This window comes from Aotus nancymaae, unplaced genomic scaffold (assembly GCF_030222135.1).
Source record: "Aotus nancymaae isolate 86718 unplaced genomic scaffold, 86718_ANA_hifiasm-v0.15.2.pri h1tg000006l, whole genome shotgun sequence".
Classification (NCBI taxonomy): domain Eukaryota; kingdom Metazoa; phylum Chordata; class Mammalia; order Primates; family Aotidae; genus Aotus; species Aotus nancymaae.
In genome coordinates this window covers 15,478,290-15,503,868 of record NW_026988417.1, presented here as the reverse complement: position 1 = coordinate 15,503,868, position 25,579 = coordinate 15,478,290, and the positions used below count along the sequence as shown (strand labels likewise).

Here is a 25,579-nt window from a genome sequence, read left to right as displayed (position 1 = left end):
GCGGCTAATGCCAATATTTTGAAACTCTAAAATGATTAAATGTACAAGAGTATAAATCATCAGCAAGAATGATTTCTCAGAAGCATCGAGCATTATACTGAAAGTGTCTTTCTTGGATGCTGCCAGAGACCCCGGGCAGGCCATTATGAACGTATTTCTTCATGTCTTGTGCTCATCAATGTATTCTACTGGGTTCCAAGTGCTAATTAAAATTGCACACTGACTGCCAAAGAAAAAGCAAAAGCGCTTACATTAAAATAATGTGTCTAAATTAAATGGCTCAAAACAGAGTCTGATTCCAAGTTGACATACAGTTCTCACCCTACTCCATAACTACTGGGGGATTAGGCTGACACCCAGACACAAATTTGAATACATAATGTCTTCTTCCTATTTATAATTACTCACAATAATCTAGAACTTTAAAAGTTTACAACAGACCACTTCCAAGCCATCAACATCCCATTTCACTCTTTCAATAGATTGAAATGATTTGATTTGAGGTTTTGAGGCTAAATATGATATTTTATATGTGAAGAATACATTGCCTATCATTAAAGTGTATCTGTGAATTGTTGCAATGTTAACCCTTAATGCATGATCTATTGTCTTAGAGCCAAACAAAACAAAATTTTTTTTAAAAAAAAGTTTGTTCTTATAAATGTGCTGAAATAACTTTTAAGGAAAAAATGATGGTAAAATGTCTTAACCAGACACTGGACTTGGACATTGAGAATAAGACTTAATACATAGTAAATGTTCAATAAACACAGATTATTGTTCTAATTGTTCTTGTAAAAATTTTGGGTAGAAATGCAAGTAGATCACAATATACACCAGTTAAAAAATTAAAAAAACGGAATTATTCTTCAACATGTGGAGATGGCCAAGAGGAAGTGTTGGCAACCTATTAATGCCCTAATTCCTCATTTCACTTCCAGGCCATTCTTGCACACTCTCAAGTCAAAATGCCCTACCCCACCCCCATTTATGGCCTACTATTTAGCCTTGGAAACAGAAACTCAATCTTGAAGTTCTACTCAAACACCAAGCATCTTCCTAACTCTCTCACTCTGCCCATACCATAGTGCCCACCTGTCAGGCCCTTCAGTTATCTGTTTTCCATCTGGCAAACATATCTTTCCAGATCGATCCAACTGTCATTTCCTTCTAAACTGTCCTGGTCGTCTCAAAGAAGAATTAATTAACTTCTCCTCTGAACTACCGTGGTACTTCCTTCAGTCTTCCATTGTGGTACTTATTGTATAGCAATGTAATTACTCGTGGGTGGGAAATTCATCTTATTTGCCTTTGTTACTCAAAGGCTTTGTACCAGTATCTGGCACATAGAATCCACTCAACAAATGTATGCTGAATAAGAAATACTAAAGATTGCTGATTGAAGGTAAGCAATTTAAAATAAACATTATAATTTACAAGAGGGTATTTGAGCTCACCAGAAGGAAAATATTATAAATGAATGTCAAGTCCACATTTAATGCTAGCCTCAAATAACCCGAGGTACTTAAAAATCATGTAACTCTAGAGCCAAAAGGAGACTTTGAGACAATCTAGCCCACCCTCTGCTACATGAATTAAGTAATGATGGCCCAGAGCACATCCATGTTCCACAACTAGTAAGTGGCAGGCCTGCTGATTCCAAGTTTATAGCTTTTTCCATTATATTCTGCTACTTTCTATATGATGGACTTTTATAGCCTACTGTCATCATTCAAGATTACTTTTTATGGTCTAGTCCCAAACAATTATTTCACCCACTTTGGCACACAGGCGAAGAACAGATTGTTTTGAGAAAACTATCCATTAGCTAAAAACAAATGCTCGCATGGGTGAATCCACCTGTGTGTTTATATATGTCCCTGAAGGATTAACAGTTGCTGCCTTTCTAAAAGATTTACCTTAAAACACACATACACACACACACACACACACACACACACACACACACACACAAACATACTCAGAAGAAAAACCTTTGCTGATAAACTATTTTTAAAAAATACTCCTAACATAAAGAAAATTATTTGCTTTCAAGGGAGAAGCCAGTTATACTGTCCATAAAACACTAGTGAAGAAGTCTAATCACACAAATTAGGCATTCTCTATGGAACACTATTTAAATGTTAGAGGGAGAAGAACGACAGATTTGGAGTGGACATCGCATTGCCAAAGTCAATGGCACCAAATGATTTTTAGACCTTTAATTACTTAATACAAGAATGATTGTGTTGGCTGCATTAAGATAAAGTAGAAACTGTGTATTCATACAGCTAGTAAAAATAAAATCAAATTACATGAAACTAAGAAAAAGAAAAAGAATAGCCAACCACATCAGATAATAAATATCAGAACTATAATAGTAAAATCAAATATTTAAAAATGGGTTGCAGCACTAGAAATGAATTTTTATTTATATTAAGACAATTGTGTTATTACATTGCTAAGTAGATGGATGAAAAGTCAGAGTGTAACTCAAAAGATGACAAATAATGACCAACATCTGATTTAGTCTCAGTTTGCTTTGTAATCTAATATTTATGTGTAAATTATACATGCCAAATTTGTAACCCCAGTGTATATCTGTCAAGAGTGGGCATATGCTTAGGAGAATGTGAATTAATGTTAGTATCAGCTTGGGCAAAGTGTAATTAGAAGGATAAAACTGTCATAAAAAAATAATGCTTGCTAACGCCATAATATGTTTTCTTTTTATTGCTGTTTCAAAATAACCACATTCTCCTATTCTCCTCCATGAAACTGTACACCTAAGTTATAGTATTTATTAAGCATCCACATGGAAGACAAGCAGGTAAATTTGGTTCATTATTAGAAATTGATACTAAATTGGAAAATGTCAGAAACAAGAGAAGCATTTTTCACATAAACGTAGGCTTAGAACTGAAAAGAGAATAGAATAGATGCATATAAAAGAGCAATTTGAAAACCTAAGGCCTTGAAATCAGATTAAACTAATTTATAAAACCTGGAAAGCAGAAACCCTGAGAAGATTTTTGAGAATCTGAAAGTTTATCATGCATTTGCAATAAATTTTGGTATGAAGGCAAAAGAAAGAGATAAATACTTAGGTTTGCCTCAGAGATAACAAACAATAAATAGATCCTTGTAAGAAACTGCTTTCACCTTTTAATATCTCTGAAACAAGAAGAACAAAGAAATGGAAAAACTGTTAGAATAGAACCACTGATTAATGAACAGAATGAAAGCCAATTACAAGCAGGATCGCAGCCCAAAAGAACTTAAAGGGCATAGATGTGAAGAGCAAAATTACTCAGTTACCTTAATTCATCATAGTTCAACTAGAACACCAGAAAAAAGCAAAAATTATCCTAAATATCACATAAAATCTTCCGATTACCAACCACTATTTGATGTGTGGCCAAAAGAAGCAATAAATAACTTGCCACTGAAGAATAACAAAAAGAATAATAATTAAAAAAAAAAAAAAAAAAACCTCTGCAAGGCAAAATTCAAAAGGACTAGCAACATGAGCTGGGTGGTAAATAAAATCTCTCCTGCTTCCTGAATTCCAAAATGAAAGCCTTTGCTAGCTAGAATTATAAAGAAGGATTTTTGACAGTTATCAACACATTTACTGGCAGGTCTGAATTTATTCTGCAAAAGAATTCTTGTTAATTAACCGACTAAATGACTAATATGGTTTGAAACAACATCTATTTATTTTCATCATGATAATGAGAAAGAATGTTCTTTTTTTCTCAAAGTGACAAACCTGTAATGGAAAGCCTGCTGAGTCATTACCAGGGTCCTTTCATCGTTATTTTGGAATTTTCCAGAAATTTAAAGTCCAGCACAAAATAAATTTTATATTTGATCATGAATAAAAGGCCATATAAGCCAATAAGCCTATAATATAATGAAATTATATAGGTACACACACTTACTTACATGACATAAACAGAACCTACCTTTAGGTCTTCAGAACAGAATATCCTTTATAAAACACCCCTTTTAGCAAAGTATTATTTTCAAGAAATTCTATTTACAATGGTTTCTGTCATATATTCTCATGTCAAAGAAATGCTTTTAAAAATGATTTTGCTCATGACAGTTTTAGTTAAGGTGCAACAGGAACATTAGAGTCAATGGCACATTACTTAATTTGTGCTACATCCTCCAGAAATAAAGTGAGCTGATGTCCTTTAGAAATCCATAGAATAAAGCCCAAAGACGATAAAACATAATGAGCATCAGTCAAAAAATGATTGCCAAAGATAGAAAATATTATTTCTGAAACCCAGAAATTCCATAAACTCACATAAATTTAGTTCAAAGGCTTGTTCTGGGCTCAGCGGTATATTTTATTTCTTTAGAACAGCAGTTGCAAAGCTGTTTAGAACTTTCAAAAACATCAACTCTTCTTTTTGATGACAAAATGGTGAATGAATTAAATTCAGAACTGCAGTTTGTGAAGCACATGGCATTTAGGATTCACAAAATAGAAGTCATGTACTGCTAAAAATAAGGTTTCAACTGAGAAATACAGATTTAATTAAAACTGTGCTCTAGTCAGTGTTTGAATCCATACTACGAAAATCAACTGTACAATGATTACTGAGTAATCATCTCAAATATAACTTCAGGTGCGGTTTAATGTTACCTTAGAGCAGAGTTCTTAGACTTACGTGGGCATGGGTACAATATTGGAAATTTGTTTAAAATGCAGAAACCCTGAGGCCTGGTGTGAGAAACACAGTCTTAGAGTTATGGAAGGTCACTGAGAACCCATCACTTCTCCTCATGCCAAGGAATGAAGGACTAATGCATAGAATATAAAGGTACATAAAAACTTACATGTCTTTGATATGTTACCAACACAATTACAGTATTTGAACTCTGTGCATTCAAACCTTAGACTCAATTACAAAGTGACTCCAAGCATTCATTTTTTTCTACAAATGTTGATAGTACCAAGCTTGCCTACTATTTTAAACTCAGAAGTCCAAGAATCTACAAAGGGAGTTGTGTGGAGTTTAGCCCAGTATTTTGGAGCTAGAAGAGAGGATACGTCATTGAGTCCACTACTCTACAGGTCAGAAAATGAAGCAGAGAGGGGTCACCTGTGCTCCTTTGGTCAAAGACTTTAGTTGAAGGGCCAAACAGAATCCAGGCCTTCTCATGACTCAGGATTATTTCAAGTTAACAAATATGTAATATTTTCAGTACTCAGGAAAAGTGTATGGAACTAATTTCAAAAATATTTTAAGGACAATACACTAGAAGTGTTCAAGAGATAAATTGCTTTGTAGTTAAAAAGTGAAAACTGCAGTCTAAATGAAAGGAAGGGAGAATAAAAGGAAAATTAATTTTTTTCCAGCTCTCATTATACAGGAGATGTTGCCCCCATTTACCAATAAAAGACACTGAGGGCCACAGTGGCCCTCTGCAGCCCTCTTTCCAGGGTCACATAGCTGAAATACATGGCCAAAACAGTATCTTTCCCAAGGCTTATAACTGTTGGCCCTTGTACTACTGTACTATAGCTGGTAGGAAAGAATACAGATATACAAACTAAAAAAAATCACTTATTTTAAAACTCTTGTTATTTCATGAAATGGCAGACCATAATGATTTGGTGTGGACATTAAGCAAAAGGAGTTTATATGCCTCATTAAGATAATTTTCTGGAGTTCTGAATCCATAGTTTATACATAATGGGTTCAGTATATTTTCTTTAGCCACAAAATCACAATTGTTAAATCTTTAATTACTGAAATATGAAGTTATGCAATTTCTTTTTGAAAGTTGTGTATGCTACTGCCCCAATTTTGTTCTTTAAAATATATTGTTTTGCAATTTTCAAAATACAGTAGCCTCATAGTGCGTATAGCAATCATAAGACTTTATCAATGTCTGATTTCTGCACTCACATTCAATATTCATAACTTTCCTCTACTGAAACTGTTCCCCACTAGTGGAGTATATTTTTCTTACTAGTGCAATGACATGCTACAGCACACCATCTTATTGTTTGTGAAATCAATACTTAAATTGATTCAGGAAAAGTGTATGAAACTAATTTCAAACATCTTTAAGGGACAATACACTAGAATTGCCCCTAAAGTCAGTTATAAGATAAAACCAGGATTTGGTAACAATGATGGTCAATATTGTCATTGTCATCCAAATCCTGGTTTTATCTTATAACTTAACTCAGAATGTTATTTGATGCCTATTGAATGGCTAGGGTTGCTATGTTTCTTCAATACTCATATTGTTTTCTAATGGTAATATCGTAAATATAAGCCTGTATCTTTCTTTTTACAACGGATATAAAGTGCATTATGATATTTTAACTGCTATTTATCTTCCTCAGAGAACCGCTGGTTCTTCTATGCTGCATAAATATTTCTTATTTTAAGGTAATTTGTAACCGAATATTTTGAAGATTCCAAATACATATTTGAAAATGCTTTTTTCCTGGATTCTAAAAAAGTCGCAATATGTTGAATGAACTCAAAGAAAACAACTTTTCATATGCAATAAGCTATCTGTCTATCAACACCTATACAAGGGAAGAATAGCATTAACTGAAAAATTATTTTTATTAATGGTTGTTTTTTAAATGCTTTCTTGTATGTTCACTTCAATATGGGTTTGTTTGAAATTGTGCATTTTCACGTCAGATACAATAAAGCAGTTCAATGAAAAGACTCAAACAGAGAAGCTACAAGTCCCTCAACTTGCCCACATTCCCATTTCCACATTTCCAATTTGCTCCCCCTGCTTCAGTCAGTATCTAGCCTTGGCACGGCTGCTTTCTCTTCTCTCTCTTCTATTTAAAAGGATAGGCACAGCCTTTGAGACTGAATGTCTTTTCCCGGGTCTCATAATAGAAAATGAGGAAAGTCCATTCTGACGACTGGCTGCCTTAGGAAACAGAATCTGGGATTCTTTCCCTTCCAGCTCCTGTTAAGTTAAAGGCAGAGGCACCAACCCAATAAATGTGGTGAGACAATAAATGGAAACTGACATAAACATAGCAATAAAAGCCTACTTCCTTCTTGACAATCAATATACATAATGGAATGGGTATGATTTTACATCATACAACATTAAAGAACAATAGAATTTGGGCTGAAGCTTAGAAGCCACACTTTCCATACCTTTTGACTTTCAAAACGATTCTTAAGATTTGACGAGAGTATTTGTTTTCAATTGTTTCAGAGAGGCTGTTTTGATCACATACAATCAAAACAGAGAATTTGATGGAGGATGGTCACAGGATTGGCTTAGAAATGTAATCCTGTGAGCTGTCCCATTTCATAAAGGATAAGGATCCGACGGCTTCGCCGAATGTTCCTGCTTTCAACGAGCCTGGGCCGAGGGTGGGCTCCAAGCTGTTGGGACATTTTTAGTCCATCTTGGTCTCTCACCTCTGCCTCCTGCTCAGCTGTCGGAATGCCAGGCGGCTGTGCTGCCCAAAGCAGCCCAGTCCGTTTTAAACTTGCTCAGTTTGCAATCAGGTAACCCTCAGGGCCTATTTATATGTGGTTCTGAAGTTTAAGGCTAGGGAAGTTTCCAGGAAGCTTAGTGTTCGAGGAGGAACTCATTTTGATTTTGCTAATCAGAGACACAAAAGCACAGCTGAATCCCGAAGCTGGCACAAGGGAAATGGAGGTACTACTGTCCCCTGACTGGAGGACGCATCACTTGGGGAGCGGGGAAAAGGTTCCCGCCTTCTCCGAGCCTGGGGCACCTTCGCTCCCACGGCACCAGCGGGTGGTGATCTCGACACCACGCTGGTGCGGGGTCACACGCCAGAGCTGGAAAGGGGAGGTCCAGCCCCAAATAAAGCGACAGAGTAAGGACACAGTGGCGGCCAAGGGCTGTCTCCTAGCCCCAGTCCCGAAACAGTGTGGAAACTCCGCGGGCGCCCCAGCCCATGAAGTGCTCTGCTGGTCCGGCCGCGGTCCCTCCCCTGCGCGCCCCCACCTGTTGTGAAGCTCCCCAAGCTCCTTCTTGCCCAAGTGCTTTGGAAACTGCCAGAGGACACTCAGAGGCCAGGGAATGTGACGGGCAAGCATAAATATGCAGAAGAGATGGAACCAAAATAGTGGGCACGCAGGGCCGGCGCTCGCGGAGGTCGCGGATCTGGAGCCCGGCCCCCGCCGCCGCGGCCGCGCCAGCAGTGAGAAGACCTGGCGGGCGGCGCCGGCGCACTCCGGACACAGAGTCTGCAAAAGGGGCCCCGGGCGGGCGACCGGACACCTCGCAGACTGCGGGCAGCGATCGTTGCGGCAGCCTCCCTGGGGCTCCACGGCCGACCCATCACCCGCCATCCCCGGCCCGTTCCTGCCTGGTCCCCGACCCGAGCCCCGGAGGCGCCCGCTCTGCCCGGCCGCGCAGCCCGGCTGCATGGAGCCCGCTGCGGTGCCCCGACCGGCCGAGCCCGCCACAGCGCGGGAAGCACCCGCCCGCCACGGCGAGGGCAAAAAGAAGATGGCGGCGGCCGTGGCGGCGGCAGCGGCGGCGGCGGCTGCCTCACACGCATCGCTGACGCCAATGGTGCGCGCCGGTCGGCGGGCCGCGGATGGCGGTGGCGGCGGCGGCGGTCCGGGCTCCGGCGAGGGGCGGGGCGAGGCGGGGAGGGGGCTGGCCGGAGGCGGAGGCCGAGCCAGAGCCTGGAGGGAGGCGGCGGGGACAGTTTGTTGTGCTCGGAACATGGCGGGCGTCGGCGACGCGGCCGCCCTGGGAGAAGGCGGCGGTGGCGGCGTGGACGGCCCGCAGCGGGACGGCCGCGGCGAGGCGGAGCAGCCGGGCGGCAGCGGCGGACAGGGGCCCCCGCTGGCGCCTCAACACACGGAGACGCTGGGCTTTTACGAGAGCGACCGGCGGCGGGAGAGGCGCCGCGGCTGCACAGGTGAGGCTGGTGGCGCTAGGCCGCGGCAGGCGCCGAGGGGCGGACTGGGGACTGAGGGCGGCGGGGGCGCCTTGGGTCCCCGGCCCCCGAGCCCCGCGGCCGCCGCTGTCACCCGAGGCCGCCCAGGCTGTGGGCGCACGGAGCCGCCGAGGCTCAGCGGTCGCTGACAGCTCCTTGGGCGGGTTCCGCCCGCAGCCCGGAGGCCCCCGCGGCCGCGCCAGGCCAGGTGTGCACTGGAGGGGGTCTGCGGCCGGGGAAATTCTGTCCGGTCCTTGCACCGTCCTCGGAAGGTCTTAGGTTGGCGGGCATCTCCCACGTCTCAGGGAGCCCAAACGTGAGAAGCACACGGCTGATTTCTTAGTTATATTCATGCCAAGGTGACTTTTTTTGTTCTGTGTTTTAAGCGAACTTGAGCCATACAAACCTGTTAACTTGCCCTCCGAATAGATTTTTCACAGACAGCTAACGGTGTGGTAGTGACCATGGTTCAGTAGTTTTGCCCAGGACAGAACTATTTAGCACTCCATAAAATGTTGCACCTGAACTTTTTCTAAACTGAAACTTAATGTCAAAAAAAAAAAGTTGCTGGATGAGAAAATGTGTACTTATTAAGACAACATTCAATGACCGGTTTTAAACATATTGTTAAAATGTTACAGTTCCTATAAGCTGTAAGTTTTTTTCTCGTTTTTAAAGAATTTTTTAAAATTGCATTTGTATTCATATTACAGTTGCAAATTAGTTTTAAATGAAAAAAAAGATTTTGAGATGGATGTCTTGTTGAATATGGAGTGAACCCAACGTTTTAATTCTTGCCTAAGTCTAAACTTTAAACAGCAACTGAACCATAACTCCATTAAATTTCTTCCAACTAAAAAATTATTTCTGTTGTCCAAAAGGGACTGTGTTAGCCGTTATTTCCTGCAGTTCATGTAAATAACTGTTTAAGTTGTGAGGCTGATCATCATTTATTGTACTTGAGTACTGATTTAAGAGTACTTAAAAGGGCCATAAAGTTGATCAGATGAGATTCTAATTGACTTGCTAATTCCCAGAACTGGACATAGGTTCGATTTTGAAGCGGTCCATATCTTTGGAAAATTACAAACTGTCTTGTTTGGTCTTTTTCATTAACCACTTAAGAATTCTCAACCATACTTTATTTGGTTTAGTTCTAAGTTAAACATTTGCTTGCAAGAGTATTTACTTTCTGAATTGGCAGGATCTAAGTAAGACAAAATATAAAATCTCTTAACTCCCTGTTTACTTACTTAGACTTGAATATTAAAACTGCTCTGTTGTAAATAGAAATAGATAGGGCCAGGCTTCACTATATTTTCTTTAAAATATTTCTCAGTTGCAGGAAAGCCACCATTTAAAAGCCCTTTTTTGTTGTTTTCATGGAGAGGAAATGAAGTCTGGAGTCTACTGATGAACATAGATCTTGAGCTTGCAGTATCACTTAACACTTCTTCCCTGGCTCTTTCTGAGACTGTATACCTGGGATGCGTCTGGATACCTGGACTTCCATGGGCTTCATTATACCACATATCCATTCTTCACCAATATGGTTCACCATGTTTAAGGCTGGATTTTTGTAACCCATAGTTGCAGGAAGTCATTATCAGGGAGATGCCTCCAGGTTTACCTGTTGGGGTAGTCCTTGTTCTTTCCCCAGTTCCATTGGTTTTGTGTGAGATGTCAGTGGCACTCTTGCTTTACCAAGTCACACTAGCCTTGGCGGTCAGGATTTAGGTGAGAATTCCAAATTCCAGGAATATTTCAGCTGGAGCCACTGGCCAGTGTTCTCTCTGGGCCTCCGTTTGAACCCCTCCTTCTTTTCTCCTGGTGTCCCTGCTCTGCTGGTCACATAGCTCCTACCACTGCTAGCACCCAGCCTGTAGCTCTGATAACCACATTTGTTAGAGGTTTCCCCACTAGAGACTGAATTATTTAAGTCCTTCATTGCCCAGACTGCTAAGTCTAGAGCTGCCCTCTTCCACTGCTCTGTAATCCTTCCTTCCCCTCCTTTTAAGAATTTAGAAAAATGATTCCCTAGGAGCTGGCCTGGGTCAGAGGGCCTTTGAGTGGCAGCACCTAGTGTCATTTGGATAGCATTTATCCCTGAATCAAACTAGTCCTCCAAGGCTAGATGCTCGGACTTAAGGTATTGTCGATTTTTTATATTCTGGTGGTACCTCTGAGAGTCTAGCACTCCTGCTCTTGAGCTCTAGATCCCCCTGCAAGTTAAGGCAGCCTTTGGCTTTTCTTTTTGACAATCATAATCTTAGTGTCTTGGTGGCTGAACCATCGGTTAGTTGCAAAGTCCTCTTTATCATTTCTCACAAGGAATTTAGGGCTCCTGCAAATAAGACATGTGCTGATCAGTCCCAACAGCCTAGAACTCCCTAAATAAATGTACTTATTAAGTACTTATCCAAACCTTTTCCATCTGAATAAAATAAATCAAAATGTGGTATCTGATATTCATTTTGTGTTTTATATCTCTCCTTGTTGATTTACATGTTTACAAACTAAATATGTATATTTGTTTGGATGAACAGCTGTATATGCCAAATGTTGTATTATATATGTGTCTCCATTAAGTGTAAGCTTCCTTTTCCTTATCACTTGGTTCTTAGAACTCCCATTCTGACTTATATTTAGCCTGGCAGTAGGCTGAAGCTTGTCTCAGATGCGAGTACTTACACCTTTTAACATAGTTAAAATTGGCTGTCCCAGTCATCATTCCTATTTTCATTTGCTCTCTCAGAATGATCATTGTGTATTCCCTTGTTGCATATGTGGTTACTGGCCTTGGACTCTGGTTATAGTGGTTATCAAGAACTGCAGATTGATCTCGTCTGTCTTTTTTTCCTATCCTTAAAAATCTACCAACTTCTATTGTCCCTTTTGACATAAAACCAAATAATAAACACATATTATGTTTTTCTGCTTGTACTTGACTTGATTCATCTGCAGAAGTCCTAGGAAGGAGAGTTTCTGTATAATCATATTTTTATTTAGGAATCTAAATCCAGCAAACCAACTTTGGACTAAGCGTTAAGAAATGTGTGTTTTTGGCTTGGTTGGGTTGTTGAATTGCTTTGTAAACTCTGCACTTGCTTAGACTGCTTGCCTAATCCATTTGGCTCTGTTTCATAATGCCACTACTAGATAGTTCAGTATCTGAAGCATCTAGGTTGGTTCTAGTCACCGGGGAGACTTAACAGAAGGCTTGGTGTAAATAAGGGTAGCACCTACCTGTGTGGATGAAACAATACCTGTGTAATACAGATGTTGGAGATGCATAGGGGTAGGTATTGCTTGTAAAACAAGAAAGCTTGAAGGTCAGGTATAGGTGAACATACTGTTTCTACTGGTAACAGTGCCATGGACCTATTTCTTTCCTCCTTTAATAGTGACTCTGGACCTCTAAAACTTCAACTTCCTATCCATCTCTTTTGCCTCTCTCCTCTCCCTTTAACCATGGTTAGACCTCTTCTTGTTGGATGTCTGTTAGAGATTGAGCAGAGGCAGGAAGATTGAAACCCAGAAAAGTCAACTGAATTTTAGTAATACCTTCAAAAGATTTTGAGTGGGACAAAGGTTTTAACTATTCATATTACATATGTCCTATTCTTTGTGTAGTTGAAAATTTGTCAGTTTCTTCTTTAAAATACCACATTTTTATTAAAATATGTTTTCATTTAATCAGTTTCCACCATCCATAGCCTATATCACATAGTTATTCCAGTGGCCCCAAACTTAACCTAATGGATGATTAAAGGGTGACTGATTGTAAAATTATGATCTAATGTAAATTAACTTATTTACAAAGAAAAATAATTATCAAACTGGGAAATGACTTAGAGTAACAACAAATCAGATACAAAGTAAAATTAACTTCTTCTGACAAACTATTGCTTTGCTTTTAAAATTCTCACTTGCTTTACTTAATTAGTCTATATAAACTAAACGAACATTGAAAAGTCACTGATTAGGTTTTTGCTCAGTTCAGTGTCTTGGCTTTTTACAATTTTTAACTTTAACTTAGTTTACTCTCCAAAATTCAATCCTAGCAGCTCATTTGTGCTCCAATTTGGGTACTACTAGCATAAAAGACGTCTCTAGAAAGACTACATACCATTGACTATCAAATTAATGATATTCTGTTCTCATTTGTAATCTTTTGCTTTATAACTTTATGTCCTTGGAAAAAAGTCACTTTATTTATATACGTGTTTTCCATGTATACCTTTATTAAATATTCCACTCTTCACTCCCCTAAATGAGACCATAAACATTTTTTGAAGATCTTAAAAACTTGAATATACTGTGTAAAATGGTTCTTTTACTTAACATTTGACTTAGGAAGGCAAAATTGCTGTTTTATTATTGATTCCCAGTAAAGTTGATTACTAACTGGCCTTGTACAAGAGTGTGTCTCTATATTTGTTTAATAAGCTTATTTAATATTTTAGTGTAAACTTAATATTTACTAAAGTTTTATATTAAGACTATGGAGATTTGCATGTTTCATATTTTCCTAACAGTTAACCAATATTACTTTCCAACTTTTTAAATGCTCAATGCTATTTTAAGAAAGATACATTTAGGCATATTACTGAACATATAAATATGATTACTCATTACTTTTAATTAATACTTTTTAATATTAGATTCTTATTTCTAAAATAAGCCTTCTTAGAAGATAATTAAACATTGTGTTTTTTCTTTTAGGGTTGAGGAAAAAGCAATTTATACTATCTTTTTCTCAATTTAAGGTACTGAATCAAAGAGCAGTTCTGTGGTAGGGTGATATCATGTAAAAATATGCTGGAGGAATTGATTTGGATTGACGATTGGTATTATTTTCCTTGTATTAAATACTCACAGTTGACAGCCAAGCATGGTGGCTCACACTTGTAATCGTAGCACTTGGGGAAGCTAAGGCGGGTAGATTGCTTGAGCCCAGGAGTTCAAGACCAGCCTAGACAACATAGCAAAACCCCGTCTCTATAAAAAATACAAAACTTAGCTGGGCATGGTAGCATGTACCTGTAGTCCCAGCTACTAGAGAGGCTGAGGTAAGAGGATCGCTTGAGCCCCAGAGGCAGAGGTTGCAGTGAGCCAGGACTGTGCTGCCACTGCACTGCAGCCTAGGCAACAGAATGAGACCCTGTCTCAAAAAAAAAAAAAAGAAAATTCACAGTTGACAAAATAGTGCTTCTAGTATAGAAGCACTTGTTTATGTTATAATTAAACGGTAAAATGTTTCTTTTCTTTTCTTTTCTTTTCTTTTCTTTTTGAGACAGAGTCTCTCTCTGTTGCCAGACTGGAGTGCAGTGGTGCAATCTCAGCTCACTGCAACCTTTGCCTCCCAAGTTCAAGCAGTTCTCTTGCCTCAGCCTTCTGAGTAGCTGGGAATACAGGTACTCGCCACCATGCCCAACTAATTTTTGTATTTTTAGTAGAGACGGGGTTTCACCATGTTGGCCAGAATGGTCTCGATCTCTTGACCTCATGATCTGCCTGCTTCAGCCTCCCAAAGTGTCTATTTTTAAAAGACTTTTACTGAGTGATAATTCTTCCTGGTAAGATTGAGATAAATGAACTAAAATTAATTGACATATTAAAAACTTAAATCAGTGTTCAGAAAGTAAGTATTTGGATTATTTTATTTTGAAAAATACTTATTCTTAAAACGTAAAGGTAGCTGTTTGGCATAAGAGAGACTGTTTTGCTTAGAAGGATTGAAATACCATGAAAGTCTGACAGAAGTTAAGATGTACTTAGCTATCAGAGTTCTTGATGATACCCATAGGTAAAGAACAGTGGCTTTGCTAAATAATTACCCAGGCAACTACACCCAAAATCATAGGACAGATAAGTTCAGATACGTCTATAGAATGCTAGAGAGCAACTTTTAACAAAATAAAAACAAGCGAAACACTGAAACGCAGGTATACCTCAGCACTGAGGATTGAGTGGCGCACTGGGAAATGCAGCCTTTTCTAGGAAAGGTGGGAGTGGTCCCAGTAGAGCAGAAGCAGCAAGGCTAACTCGATGGCTCTGGCAGTGAGGCAGTGCACCCTCCTACCTCCTTCACTGTGAATCACAGCCAAATTATAATTGTCAGAGAGATGGATGATCATTTTGATATAGGAGAGAGAGCATGCTAAACTAGGTGCTATTCCCAGCTTACCCCTTAGCTTTTCAGTGACTTTGGACAAGTCTCTCAACTTCTGTGAACCTCAGTTTTTTCATTTGCAAAATATGGACACCATTAATTGCTTTCTTTAGCTGTCATGATTGTAGCGAGAATTGTATGAACTAGTATGTGCAAAACCTTTGTAAACTGCCTTTTACTGTAAAGTAGAAGGATCCTAATCCCTAAAATATACCTACTTCGCCAGGAGTAGGTGAGAAGGAGGTAAGACAAAGCTTTCAAGATATTTAACCTTATGAAACTTTGTTGTTGTGGTATTTCTTTAATGTATCATTTAAAACAGTTCCCCAGCCCATTAGCATGGTGCTAATTGTACACAAAGACTACTCTTACTTTCAGAACTCACCCAGGGCTGGACTTTGAGAATATAGGGATACATGGGGCCTGCTCTCAGAAGGTTCATGGTCTTGTAAGGGAGGAACTAGTAAAGAGTGTAGCTTCACAGAAGTTATTTCAAGGTGCAGTGGGAGTGCAGAGAAAGGGTAGGGACAGAGGACTCCTAACTTTCCAGAAATAACACAGTGGCGTGTTTACAAAAGCGCTTGAGGCAATGATAGGCAAAGCTATCTAATGGTGAAAAGCACACACACTCTACCCATAGACTGCTTGACTTTGAATTCTGGCTTTTCTGTTTGCTTCCTTTGTGACCCTGGAGATCTCCTTAGCCTCTCAGGGCCTTGGTTTCTTCAGCTGCAAAATAGGTATAACAGTAGAACCTGTTTCATAGTTGTGAGAGCTGTACACTCAAAATAGGTTATGTTTTTATCATTTGACTTTTTAAATTTTTCATTGTAGAATCTAAACTAGTATTTATAATTAAAATTCTCATATATCTAGAGGTAGAATCCTGATACAGCATTGTTTTGTACTTGTAATTAAAACACTCATGTGTTTATATTGTATGACAACCTGTTTACAGAAAATTACTTAGGTGATATAGTTTATTAAATATACTTATTTGTTATATTACCTTTTAACCATAGAACAAGAAGATAACTATGAAACCTGAATTGATTAATACTACAGTACTTGTGAAGTTAATAGGAAGTAGTTCAAAACACTGCATCATGCTTTGCAGATTTTATATACTTTCATACAAATACTCTCTTAGTCCTTTGATGATTCTGTGGATAAGGCAAACGGTTGACAGGTATTAAAAAACTGCTCTAAGCTTCCATTTTCTCTTCAGTGGAATTGACGTCTGTGACTGCACTGGGGTTTCAGGAATAATGTGTGGAGAGCTAGTACCAGGACTCCCTTCCTCTGATTGCTAATCCCATGCTCTTCTGTAGGTCACAACACAACTCTCATTATGGTCAAAGCTGTCATCTGTCTGCAGTCACCAGAGAAGACACCATTGTGGAGAATTTAAATAAACCTTTTTTTTTTTTTTTTCCGAGACGGAATTTTGCGCTTCTTGTCCAGGCCGAAGTACAGTGGGGTGATCTCAGCTCACTGCAACATCCGCTTTCTGGGTTCAAGTGATTCTCCTGCCTCTGTATTTTTAGTAGAGATGGGGTTTCACTCTTTTGGGCAGGCTGGTTTCGAATTCCTGACCTCAGGTGATCTGCTCTCCTTGGCCTCCCAAAGTGCTATGATTACAGGCATGAGCCACCACGCCTGGCCCCAAATAAACCTTTTTATTTAATTTCTTTTTAAAATTTTAAATGATTGTGCAGTAATGTGTTTCTGATCTCTTTAACCCAGATGGCATTCTTGTGGGCTGCCTAACTTCTTTCCTTGCACTTAGTGTTGACAGTGAGGGTCTCCTCATTCCTGAAGCCAGGGCACTCACTGGCTGTGACTGCATCATGGTACCTTGTTTCCTCAGGGGGATGAGGTTCAGGTACCTGTTGGGTTACCTTTATAGTCACTTAGCTACACATACAGCCTCTACAGAGTAGAGGCTCCTGTATCCTCAGTAGCTGCTACATTGAGTGAAGCTTTTCACTCCTTCCCGGCTAACTCCCTGAGTCTCAGAACAATTCTGTCATAATCCCAGGTTCTTTTCTCAAGTATCTAGTATGTTCTTCTTTTGCCACTTCTGATTTTTTTTTATATTGGTACATTGTTATTTATTAAGCAATTCCATTACTATTGAACATTTTGACTAATTCCACTTTTGTATTCATATAGATCATCTTTCAGTAGAGAAATTTAGCGATAAAGAAAAATGGGAAAATTCCAGAAATTATATCAGAAGGGACAAATCACCCACATGAAAGTGTAGCCCAGTTTGCCGATTGCATCGCTTCCTCAATTCTGTGTCAGTTCTGTTCTTTGCTGCCTGCCTCCTAAAGAGACTAATTTGGTCACTTCATTTTATGTCTATGATTCTTTCTTTTCTTAGTCACTTCCCTTTCTATTTCATTTTTAGATTTTCACTGTCTGATTGTTTTTGTTCTCTGTGATTTTTCTTCTTCTCTGACCCATATATTGTTTTAGCAAACATTTGTTGAGTACCTATTATGTGCTGGGTCCTAGTGATGCAAAGGTGAACGAGAAAACCAGACAAGAAAATGAATGTAGTAAGCTGTGGAAAATCACAGGCAGGTGCAGGTACTGTGGAAACCAAGCAGGGGAAAGGACAGACTCTGCCTGAGAAACTTAGGGAAGTCTTCACAGAGAAGGTAATGTCTGGGCATGATCACTCCTGGAAAACTGATAGAGAATTCTCGGACTAAGGAACAGTGTGAATCCATTGACATGTTTGGGAGAAATGAAAAATAGGATAAGCAGAAAATTGTGACCTAGAGACTCAGGCAAGACAGGTGTGAAGCATGACTAAAGAGATGGCCTGTCGCCAGTCGTAAAGGATCTAGGATGGCCTGCACTGAGGAGATAGGACTTTATTCTGTAGGTAATGAAGAACCACTGAAGGGTTTCAGAGCCATATCTGATGTGTGTGAGGTGCTGACTAGCTGCCAGGTTGAGTTAGCATTGAAGGGAGGAAAGATGGGAAGAATGGTGCTCAGTCAAGAAGGTTTTGCACTAACCTTGAGAGAGCTAGGGAGGATTAAACTAGGGTGGAGTACAGGAAAAAGGGGAAAAAGTTAGTGTTTTAAAGGAAGAATTGGTAGACTTTGGTAAGAAGAGTGAGGAGATTGTCAAGCTTGGCCCTGGGCTTCTAGTGCAGCAACTGTGTGTGACTGGTAAAGCCAGGAACGAAAGTCTGGACTACAGGAGAGGTGCAGAATCAGTGGGCAAGATACTGCTTTCATTTTGTAGATGATTCAGTGTCTATGAGATATCCAGATAGAGGAGGCTGTTGGAAATAGGAGCCAGAGCTGAAGATGTGATGACTTTAGGATTTTGATGTGGTTTTAATTTTAGTTAGGAATATATAGGAAACAAAGTATGTATAGGAAATAAATACTAGAAAAAATGATGAGGACATATTGGAGAATACCAGCATTAGAAGAGGGCTGGCATTTTACCATAGTGAATAGAGCACTGAACCAGCAAACACTTCAGAGTCAGGTAGAGGTGGAAGAGCTACCAAAGAGACTTAGATGGGAAAAATTAGCCATTCAAGAGAGAGGAGCACCAGTGAATCAGGTTTGGGTGGGAGGGAGGGATGGGAAAGCTGCGGGGTTGGCTGCTGTCTGGAGAGTGTGGTGAAGTGACCTCTGGAGTTCAAAATTCGAGTTCACTAAGGTCAGTGAAAAATTACATATGTAGAATCTCCTTTGCTTCTGAAAGTCCTGTGCTTTTCGATTTTTACATGAAAGAACTGGTATTTGTAGATGCCAACTAATCGAAACATACTTTTCTTCCTAATTGGAAAACTGACTGAACTGAGTATGATTTTTTTTTTTATCTTTCGTTAGTCTTGGCTGCTTTTGTTGGCAACTCAAAAGGCTTTCTTTTTCTCCTCTTAAGAGAACAGATCTCGTTCTGGTTCTAGCCAGCATAGAACATATTAGAAAGTTCCTAACAAGAAGTTCTACTTTACATGGATTTGATTAGACTAAATCCTTTAAATCTAAACATCTGTTAATATATACAGTAGAGTTCACGTGTTGCGTACATGTGACCCACATGACTTCAACTGTAAATGGACCGAAGAGAGAAAGTACAACATACGTGGATAGATTCTACTTCCTGTTGCCTGAGGCTGACATAGATAGAAAGAAGTCTGCTTTTCTCTCCTGCTGTTTCAGCTCCAGATGTCTCTCATGGTAACACTGACTCCCCAAACAGATTATGAATCTGGTATTTAAAGAAGAGAGAGAGAGAGAGAGAGAGAGAGAGAGAGAGAGTGTGTGTGTGTGTGTGTGTGTGTATGCACACGTGTATATGGAATAAACCCTAACATAAGCAAGCCACTTGACATTATACTCAAAGAATTAGGCATCTGTTTAAGTGCTGGAGGAGGTAAGCTGTTGTAGACCTGTTGTTTAGAGCCATAATCAAGTTGGCTTCTAAGTCTTTCTAGGGGCTTTTAAGATTTTTTTTGTTTGTTTTTTTTAACAGAGTCTCACTGTGTTGCCCAGGCTGGACTACAGTGGTGCAATTTCAGCTCACTGCAACCTCTGCTTCCTGAGTTCAAGTGATTCTCCTGCCTCAGCCTCCTAAGTAGCTGGGACTACAGGCATCCGCCACCATGCCCGGCTAATTTTTTTTGTATTTTTAGTAGAGACAGGATTTCACTATGTTAGCCAGGCTGATCTTGAACTCCAGACCTTGTGATTTGCCCACCTTAGCCTCCCAAAGTGCTGGGATTACAGGCATGAGCCGCCGCACCCTGCCAAGGATATTTTTTACTATAAATTCTTTCCCCCTCACGTATAGGCTTTAGATCATAGCACTCAGAAGGGGCAACTCCTTAAGTAGATCCACATAAATGAAATCAACCTTCCTCCTTTGTCATTTTTTGTAGGGAACATTAATACCATATTTGGTAAAAAGGACCATGAGGCCAGCTCAGAGCAAAGAGAACAGTGGACAGTTGGAAACCTTTTGGTAACCTGCATTCTGGAAGAGACTTTACCTCCTGCAGAGTAAAAGTAGGAAGGTGTAGATGAAGTAAGGGGTGCTGAGGGTCATTGAGGGGATGGGCTGTCAGGGAAGTGTAATGCACTGAGAAGAGTTGGTGTGGAACATCCAGAGCCTAGCTTCTCACCTCAAGCTGCCAATTGTAGTGAGTGGACGGTATTTAACTTCCTTTGACCTTGATTTTCTCATCTGAGATGAGATGATTATGGAATAATTTGCTTTAGAGAAACAAGGAAAGACATGGGTGAATGGAAAGATCCAAGGAAAGGGAGGTTTTTCTGATCTAGTTGAGATTCCACTTTGTGTAACTATTGTTAGTATGTTGGTAAGTCTTCATTGGCATTATTTAGACATTTGTGCAGGATCTCTGAGGCTGAACTAAGAAGGGAGCTGGGGTACCAGTATCCACGTAGTTCACCCACAATGGTTGTTGGACTAAAGCAGTGCCAGTTGTGTGACTTGGCTCCCTTTCGACTCTATATATATCTCTATTTTATATATTTTTGATAGCTACTGATTTTCCATCCCTTATCTCTGCCAGTCCACGTCCTGTATCACCTGTAAGACTCAAGACTGAGCTCTTGAAAAATACTTTACTGACTATTCTAGCCCTTAGTAATCATTCCCTTCCATATTCCTGTGGCATTTTCAGTTTATACCACACAGAAAAATACTTTTCTCAAAAATGCTTGCTGATCATTGTGTGTAGTTTTTCAGTTCTAGGCATAGAATTATAGATTACATTTATTTTGCTCTCTTTGTTTTGTATGTATATTACCTATGGCCCTAGCGAGCGTGTAAGTTCCTTGATAAATACTGTTCTTTTTGTTTTCTGTCATTTTCTTTTTCTGTAGAGCTTTCATTATTGAGGTTCCTCAGTGCTGAACTAACAAGAGGGTACTTCCTTGAACATAATGAGGCCAAGTATACAGAAAGAAGAGAAAGAGTATACACTTGTTTGCGAATACCAAGAGAATTGGAAAAGGTACTATTTTTTTTCATTACCAGACATCGTCTTGAAAGTTACGTCAAAGTATTAACTGTGCAAAAAAAATGGTGTACAGCTAGAGTTGAGTTTTTTAAATAATTGAAATAATGTAATAAGTAAATATATTGGGGGAATGGAAATTTCCTTACAGGAAGAAGCTTTAAAGTTACAATTTTTAATGCAAGACCCAATGATAGGATATGAATAGATCTATCCAAATCTTAACTTTTCTGCCTAATATTGTCATTGTGTACTACATCCAAATAACTCTTTTAAGGAATTAATCTCTACTTCTGTACTCTTTTAGTTCCTCTCAGTTCTGTTTTACTAGAAACAGGTTTTTCCCCCCCATTCAGCATGATAAATTATTTAATTTCAGCCTTTTTAAAGGTTTCAGTTTCTCAGAAAGCACACATATTTATAAAGATACAGGACAGTCTCTTGAAAGAAAAAGATGGTTTGTTTAATCTTTATCACAGGAAGCATCACATTACCGGGTGAGTGTAGTAACATCAACACTACATCTTCATGTATCTTATTCCCTTGGCTGTGCCTTATCCTATCAAGACTAATAAAGTGGGCTGAGAAAGCAGCCCCTTCTCCCCTAGGTGATGCTAGATTTGATGAATCTAAGCAATTCCAACATTTCTTTGTAAAAGAAAAGAAGAAATAATTCAGCTTCAGCTATATCGAAACATGTTTTCATACTTCTATAGTAACTTAAATCTTGTGATAGTCCAGTCATCTTCTTAGAATCATACTTTGTATTGGAGTGGCTATCAGAAGAGTTTGGTTAGCTGGATTCATTGGTACTTCGTGATAACAAGAGCTATTACAATACAGGCAATGAGGAGTAAGGACCCAACTGGTTTGGCTGATACTCTATTTCTGACAATCTATCAGTTTGATAGAAGGAAAAGAGCCAAATGTAGAGTGACAGTTTCAGGAATGTTGCTTTGTGTAGGTTCTTGGTGAAGCGTCACTTGCTGAAGTTTTAAGGAGTTCTGTATTAGGGTGGGATTTAGAGAGCTGATGAGCAAGCAAAGATTAGAGAGAGAGCAAATATGGCACTGGTTTGATTGCCTTTGGCGAGGATCATTAAATATGCTTAGCTATTACCGTATTGCTGCATTTCTAGAGGACTAGGGTTCCATGGAGGAGCCTGATGGACTGACCGATAAGGAGGGAGGAAGATTGGGCAGGACTCTCTGCAGCACTTCTCTTCAGCACAGCAACAGCTCTGTCATATATATTGGGATTTCTTGAAGATTTTGTCTGAAGAAAGGAATGGGGTAGGCAGATGTTTCTTTTACTTGGAAAAAAATTAAACCAATTCTTGTGTCTTAAAAGACTATTAACTTGCTTTTCAGCTTTTTTCTAGTAATAAGCCATGAGATGGAAGTGTGAGGACACAGTGCAGGGGATGTGGGTGGGACAGCCTGCCAGGGCCTATATGTGAACAGGACATTGCCAGCATTGGTCAGCTTTTGCCCACCTGGCCTGAGCCCTCTCCAGAGGAATTTGGTTCCTGCTGGTCTGAGTGGTTATGAAGTCCCATTTTTCTCTGGGGAAGACACAGAGGGATTTACCTGTAACCCCCACCAAACTTTATGAACACAACCAGGGGACTGCTTCAAAGTGGGTTGGTGTCTGTCTGACCCCTTTTATTACCCCTCCTGTGGCAAAACACAAATGAGCAGTGGCAACATCCACTTCTGATTCTGATACCTCAGCAGAGACAGGCTTGTTTCACGCTTCCTTCTTTCTTTCTCTTCTTAAAGCAACACTGAAATAACAAGCAATGTTTTGGGGTAGATTTCTCACAGGAACTCATAAGCACTTCATGTTTGTATTGTCTGGTCCACTATAGAACCACTAATGGGTCAAGTAATCAATATGATAAGTTGCCATCAAAAATATTTTTTAAGAAAATAGAAGTATCAGAGAACATGACCTATTCTAGTAATCAATATGATAAGTTGCCATCAAAAATATTTTTTAAGAAAATAGAAGTATCAGAGAACATGACCTATTCTAAGTATTGTTTCATGAAACTTTGGTTTCATTTGTATGAATGTAAATGTATAATGTCAGAAAAGTTGCATTAACACTGCACATACACAATTGTAATAATTTTCTAATGATTTTTGTTTTCCCTGAAAAAGGCTTTAGGGCCTGTTTGGGAAAATTAGCTAATATTATTTTATGTTTTTAAAATGAGTTCATTGAACACCTGCACTAAAAAACAATTTAGTTTGTAACATACTTCATGCCCCTTGAAGACCATAATTGTACATTTATTTTCTCCCTTATTCTTATATGTCCTAAAGCCTGCTTTCTTAGTAGCTACAGGCCCAAATTTGTTTATGTCTCCCTGTATAATAGTAACGTTATCTTCATCTCTCTCAGTAGAATAGCAGAAGAAAGGAAATACAATTCAGGAAATGAACCATTGATAGGGTATTTGTTGTGATGAGGATCACTTCACATTGTGCTGTATCAGTTGTATAAGGTATAAATGATTTCAAAAATATAAAAGAGATTATTCAACAAATTGATACCATTCCTGTGAATAAATAACTGCCTGTAGTCCTGAAAAAAAAAAAAAAGAAGAAGAAGAAGCTTTGTAGCCTAAATATAGAAAAGAATGTCATGGTTTTGTGTTTAAAGCATTTCTTCTTAACTTCTAAAACCAAGTGGGATGTAGAGGAAAGCAGATTTAAGTTTCACTTTAATTCTTGGCTTAAATATCTCATAACTGCATGAATTCACTGTGATATCGTTAAGGCCTTTATTTTTTATAAGTAGGGTTTCACTTTAAGTTTTTATTATGAGTTGAGAGCCTATCTAGACATTCAAGATAACCTAAATTATTTTTTATTGGCTTTTTTTGTTTACATTGTCTATTCTAATATATAAAACCTTACTCATTTTCTTCTTGTTTTTGATAAATGCTATGATATTTTCACCTAATCTTTTCAGGAAGAGAAACTTGAAAATTAAGGAGCACTTTGCTTCTACAAAGGTTGCGAACAGCACAAAACATGTAATTAATTTTTATACTTTACGATAAAGGTCAACTTATCTCTTATTGAACCTATTTACTAATGTGAAAACAAATCCCCCAATTTTTGTGTTACATTGTCATTGGATAAATACCTTATACTCGATATTTAGTAAAGATGAATTGCTTATATATTTTAAATAGTATTTCCAATTATTAGCACATTATTTTCACTCTTGAACTCCTTATTTTAATGTAGGGGTATATAATTTTGGAGTGTTTGATTGGCTTTGAGAGACATTTCTTCTCTTCCACCATAAATGTTTTCCCCTGACCTCACAACCCTTGTGTTCTGTATACCAGATCTTTTACTAACTACTTACATCGTCCATTTTGGGAGCTTTTTTTTTTTTCTTTTCCATACAACCAAGGATATTAAACTATACTTTTTCTGCATTCTAAATTGAGAGGCAAGATAGCAAAGTGTTTAAGGGGATGATCTCTAAAGTCAGACTGCCTAACTCTGAATCTTGGCTTCATAATTTATTAGCTGTGAGTCCTTGAGCACTTCACTTAATCATTCTGTGCCTAAGTTTTCTCATCTATATATTAATTATATGGTAAGCATGTAAAATTTTTTCACAACCTTCACATCAGCAACTCGGGGTGAATGCATTACTCTGCTAGAGTGAGAGGAATTTAAAGGTTTCTTGTCCCTAGATTACCTTCTGGTGGATATAATATTTTTCTTTGCAGTTGGGATAGCTTTCATCTTTGGGATGTGCACAGCAGGAGGTGATTGGGAGAGGTGTGTTTTTTAGGATTTCCGTGTGTCCCAGTTTTATATCGCATTATACTTTTAATCTCCCTTCTTTGCTTGCCACTAACTTGACTTTGCTAACCTTGCAAGGGGCATGATTTTCTGACTCTTGCTTGGCCCTCTTGGGTGGCTGACCATAAGCAGAAAAAACCTCTAGGGAAAGCTGTCTTCTTTCCTCTTTCCTTTTAGTCAGGCTATCTGGGATTAAAGCTGATCTCTTTCATGAAGGACATAGCCTTCATGAAATGGCCAAGGACAATGACCATGAGAGATAGCACACCTTACCATTTTCTGCCAGGCCCTATAGAATCTGGCCTCAGTGGGCACATGCCTGAAGCCTACGGTCGTAACAGAAACAGAGTGCTTTAACCAGAGGCTTGGTGAAATCAGATATAGGGAGCATCAGTTTCCTAAAGAGGAAATTCCTGGTAAGTGATTTCTCATTGTCCCATACCCGACCTTGACTTGGACACTTAACATCCCACCTGTTGTATCCATTTCTGTGTGAATAAATAAATAACGTTTGTTATATAAGGGTTAGGTGCTAGGTACTGTCCTAGGCACTTTACATGTGTTTGTGTTCAATCCCTTCAGCAGCCTTACAAGATATATGT

General features: G+C 39.1%; 1 protein-coding gene and 1 pseudogene across 1 annotated transcript in view; one reads left to right on the top strand and one right to left on the bottom strand.

The window, feature by feature from the left end:
• Nucleotides 1-7,549: 7,549 nt before the first annotated feature.
• On the bottom strand, nucleotides 7,550-8,420 carry LOC105730873 (uncharacterized; annotated as a pseudogene).
• A 304-nt stretch (nucleotides 8,421-8,724) lies between these two features.
• Nucleotides 8,725-25,579, top strand: part of TAPT1 (transmembrane anterior posterior transformation 1) — a 74,667-nt gene continuing 57,812 nt past the window's right edge. Inside the window, exons 1-2 of the mRNA XM_021668212.2 lie at nucleotides 8,725-8,923; nucleotides 21,008-21,138. Coding sequence (XP_021523887.2) covers nucleotides 8,725-8,923; nucleotides 21,008-21,138 — 330 coding nt within the window. The remainder of the gene's footprint in view (nucleotides 8,924-21,007; nucleotides 21,139-25,579) is intronic.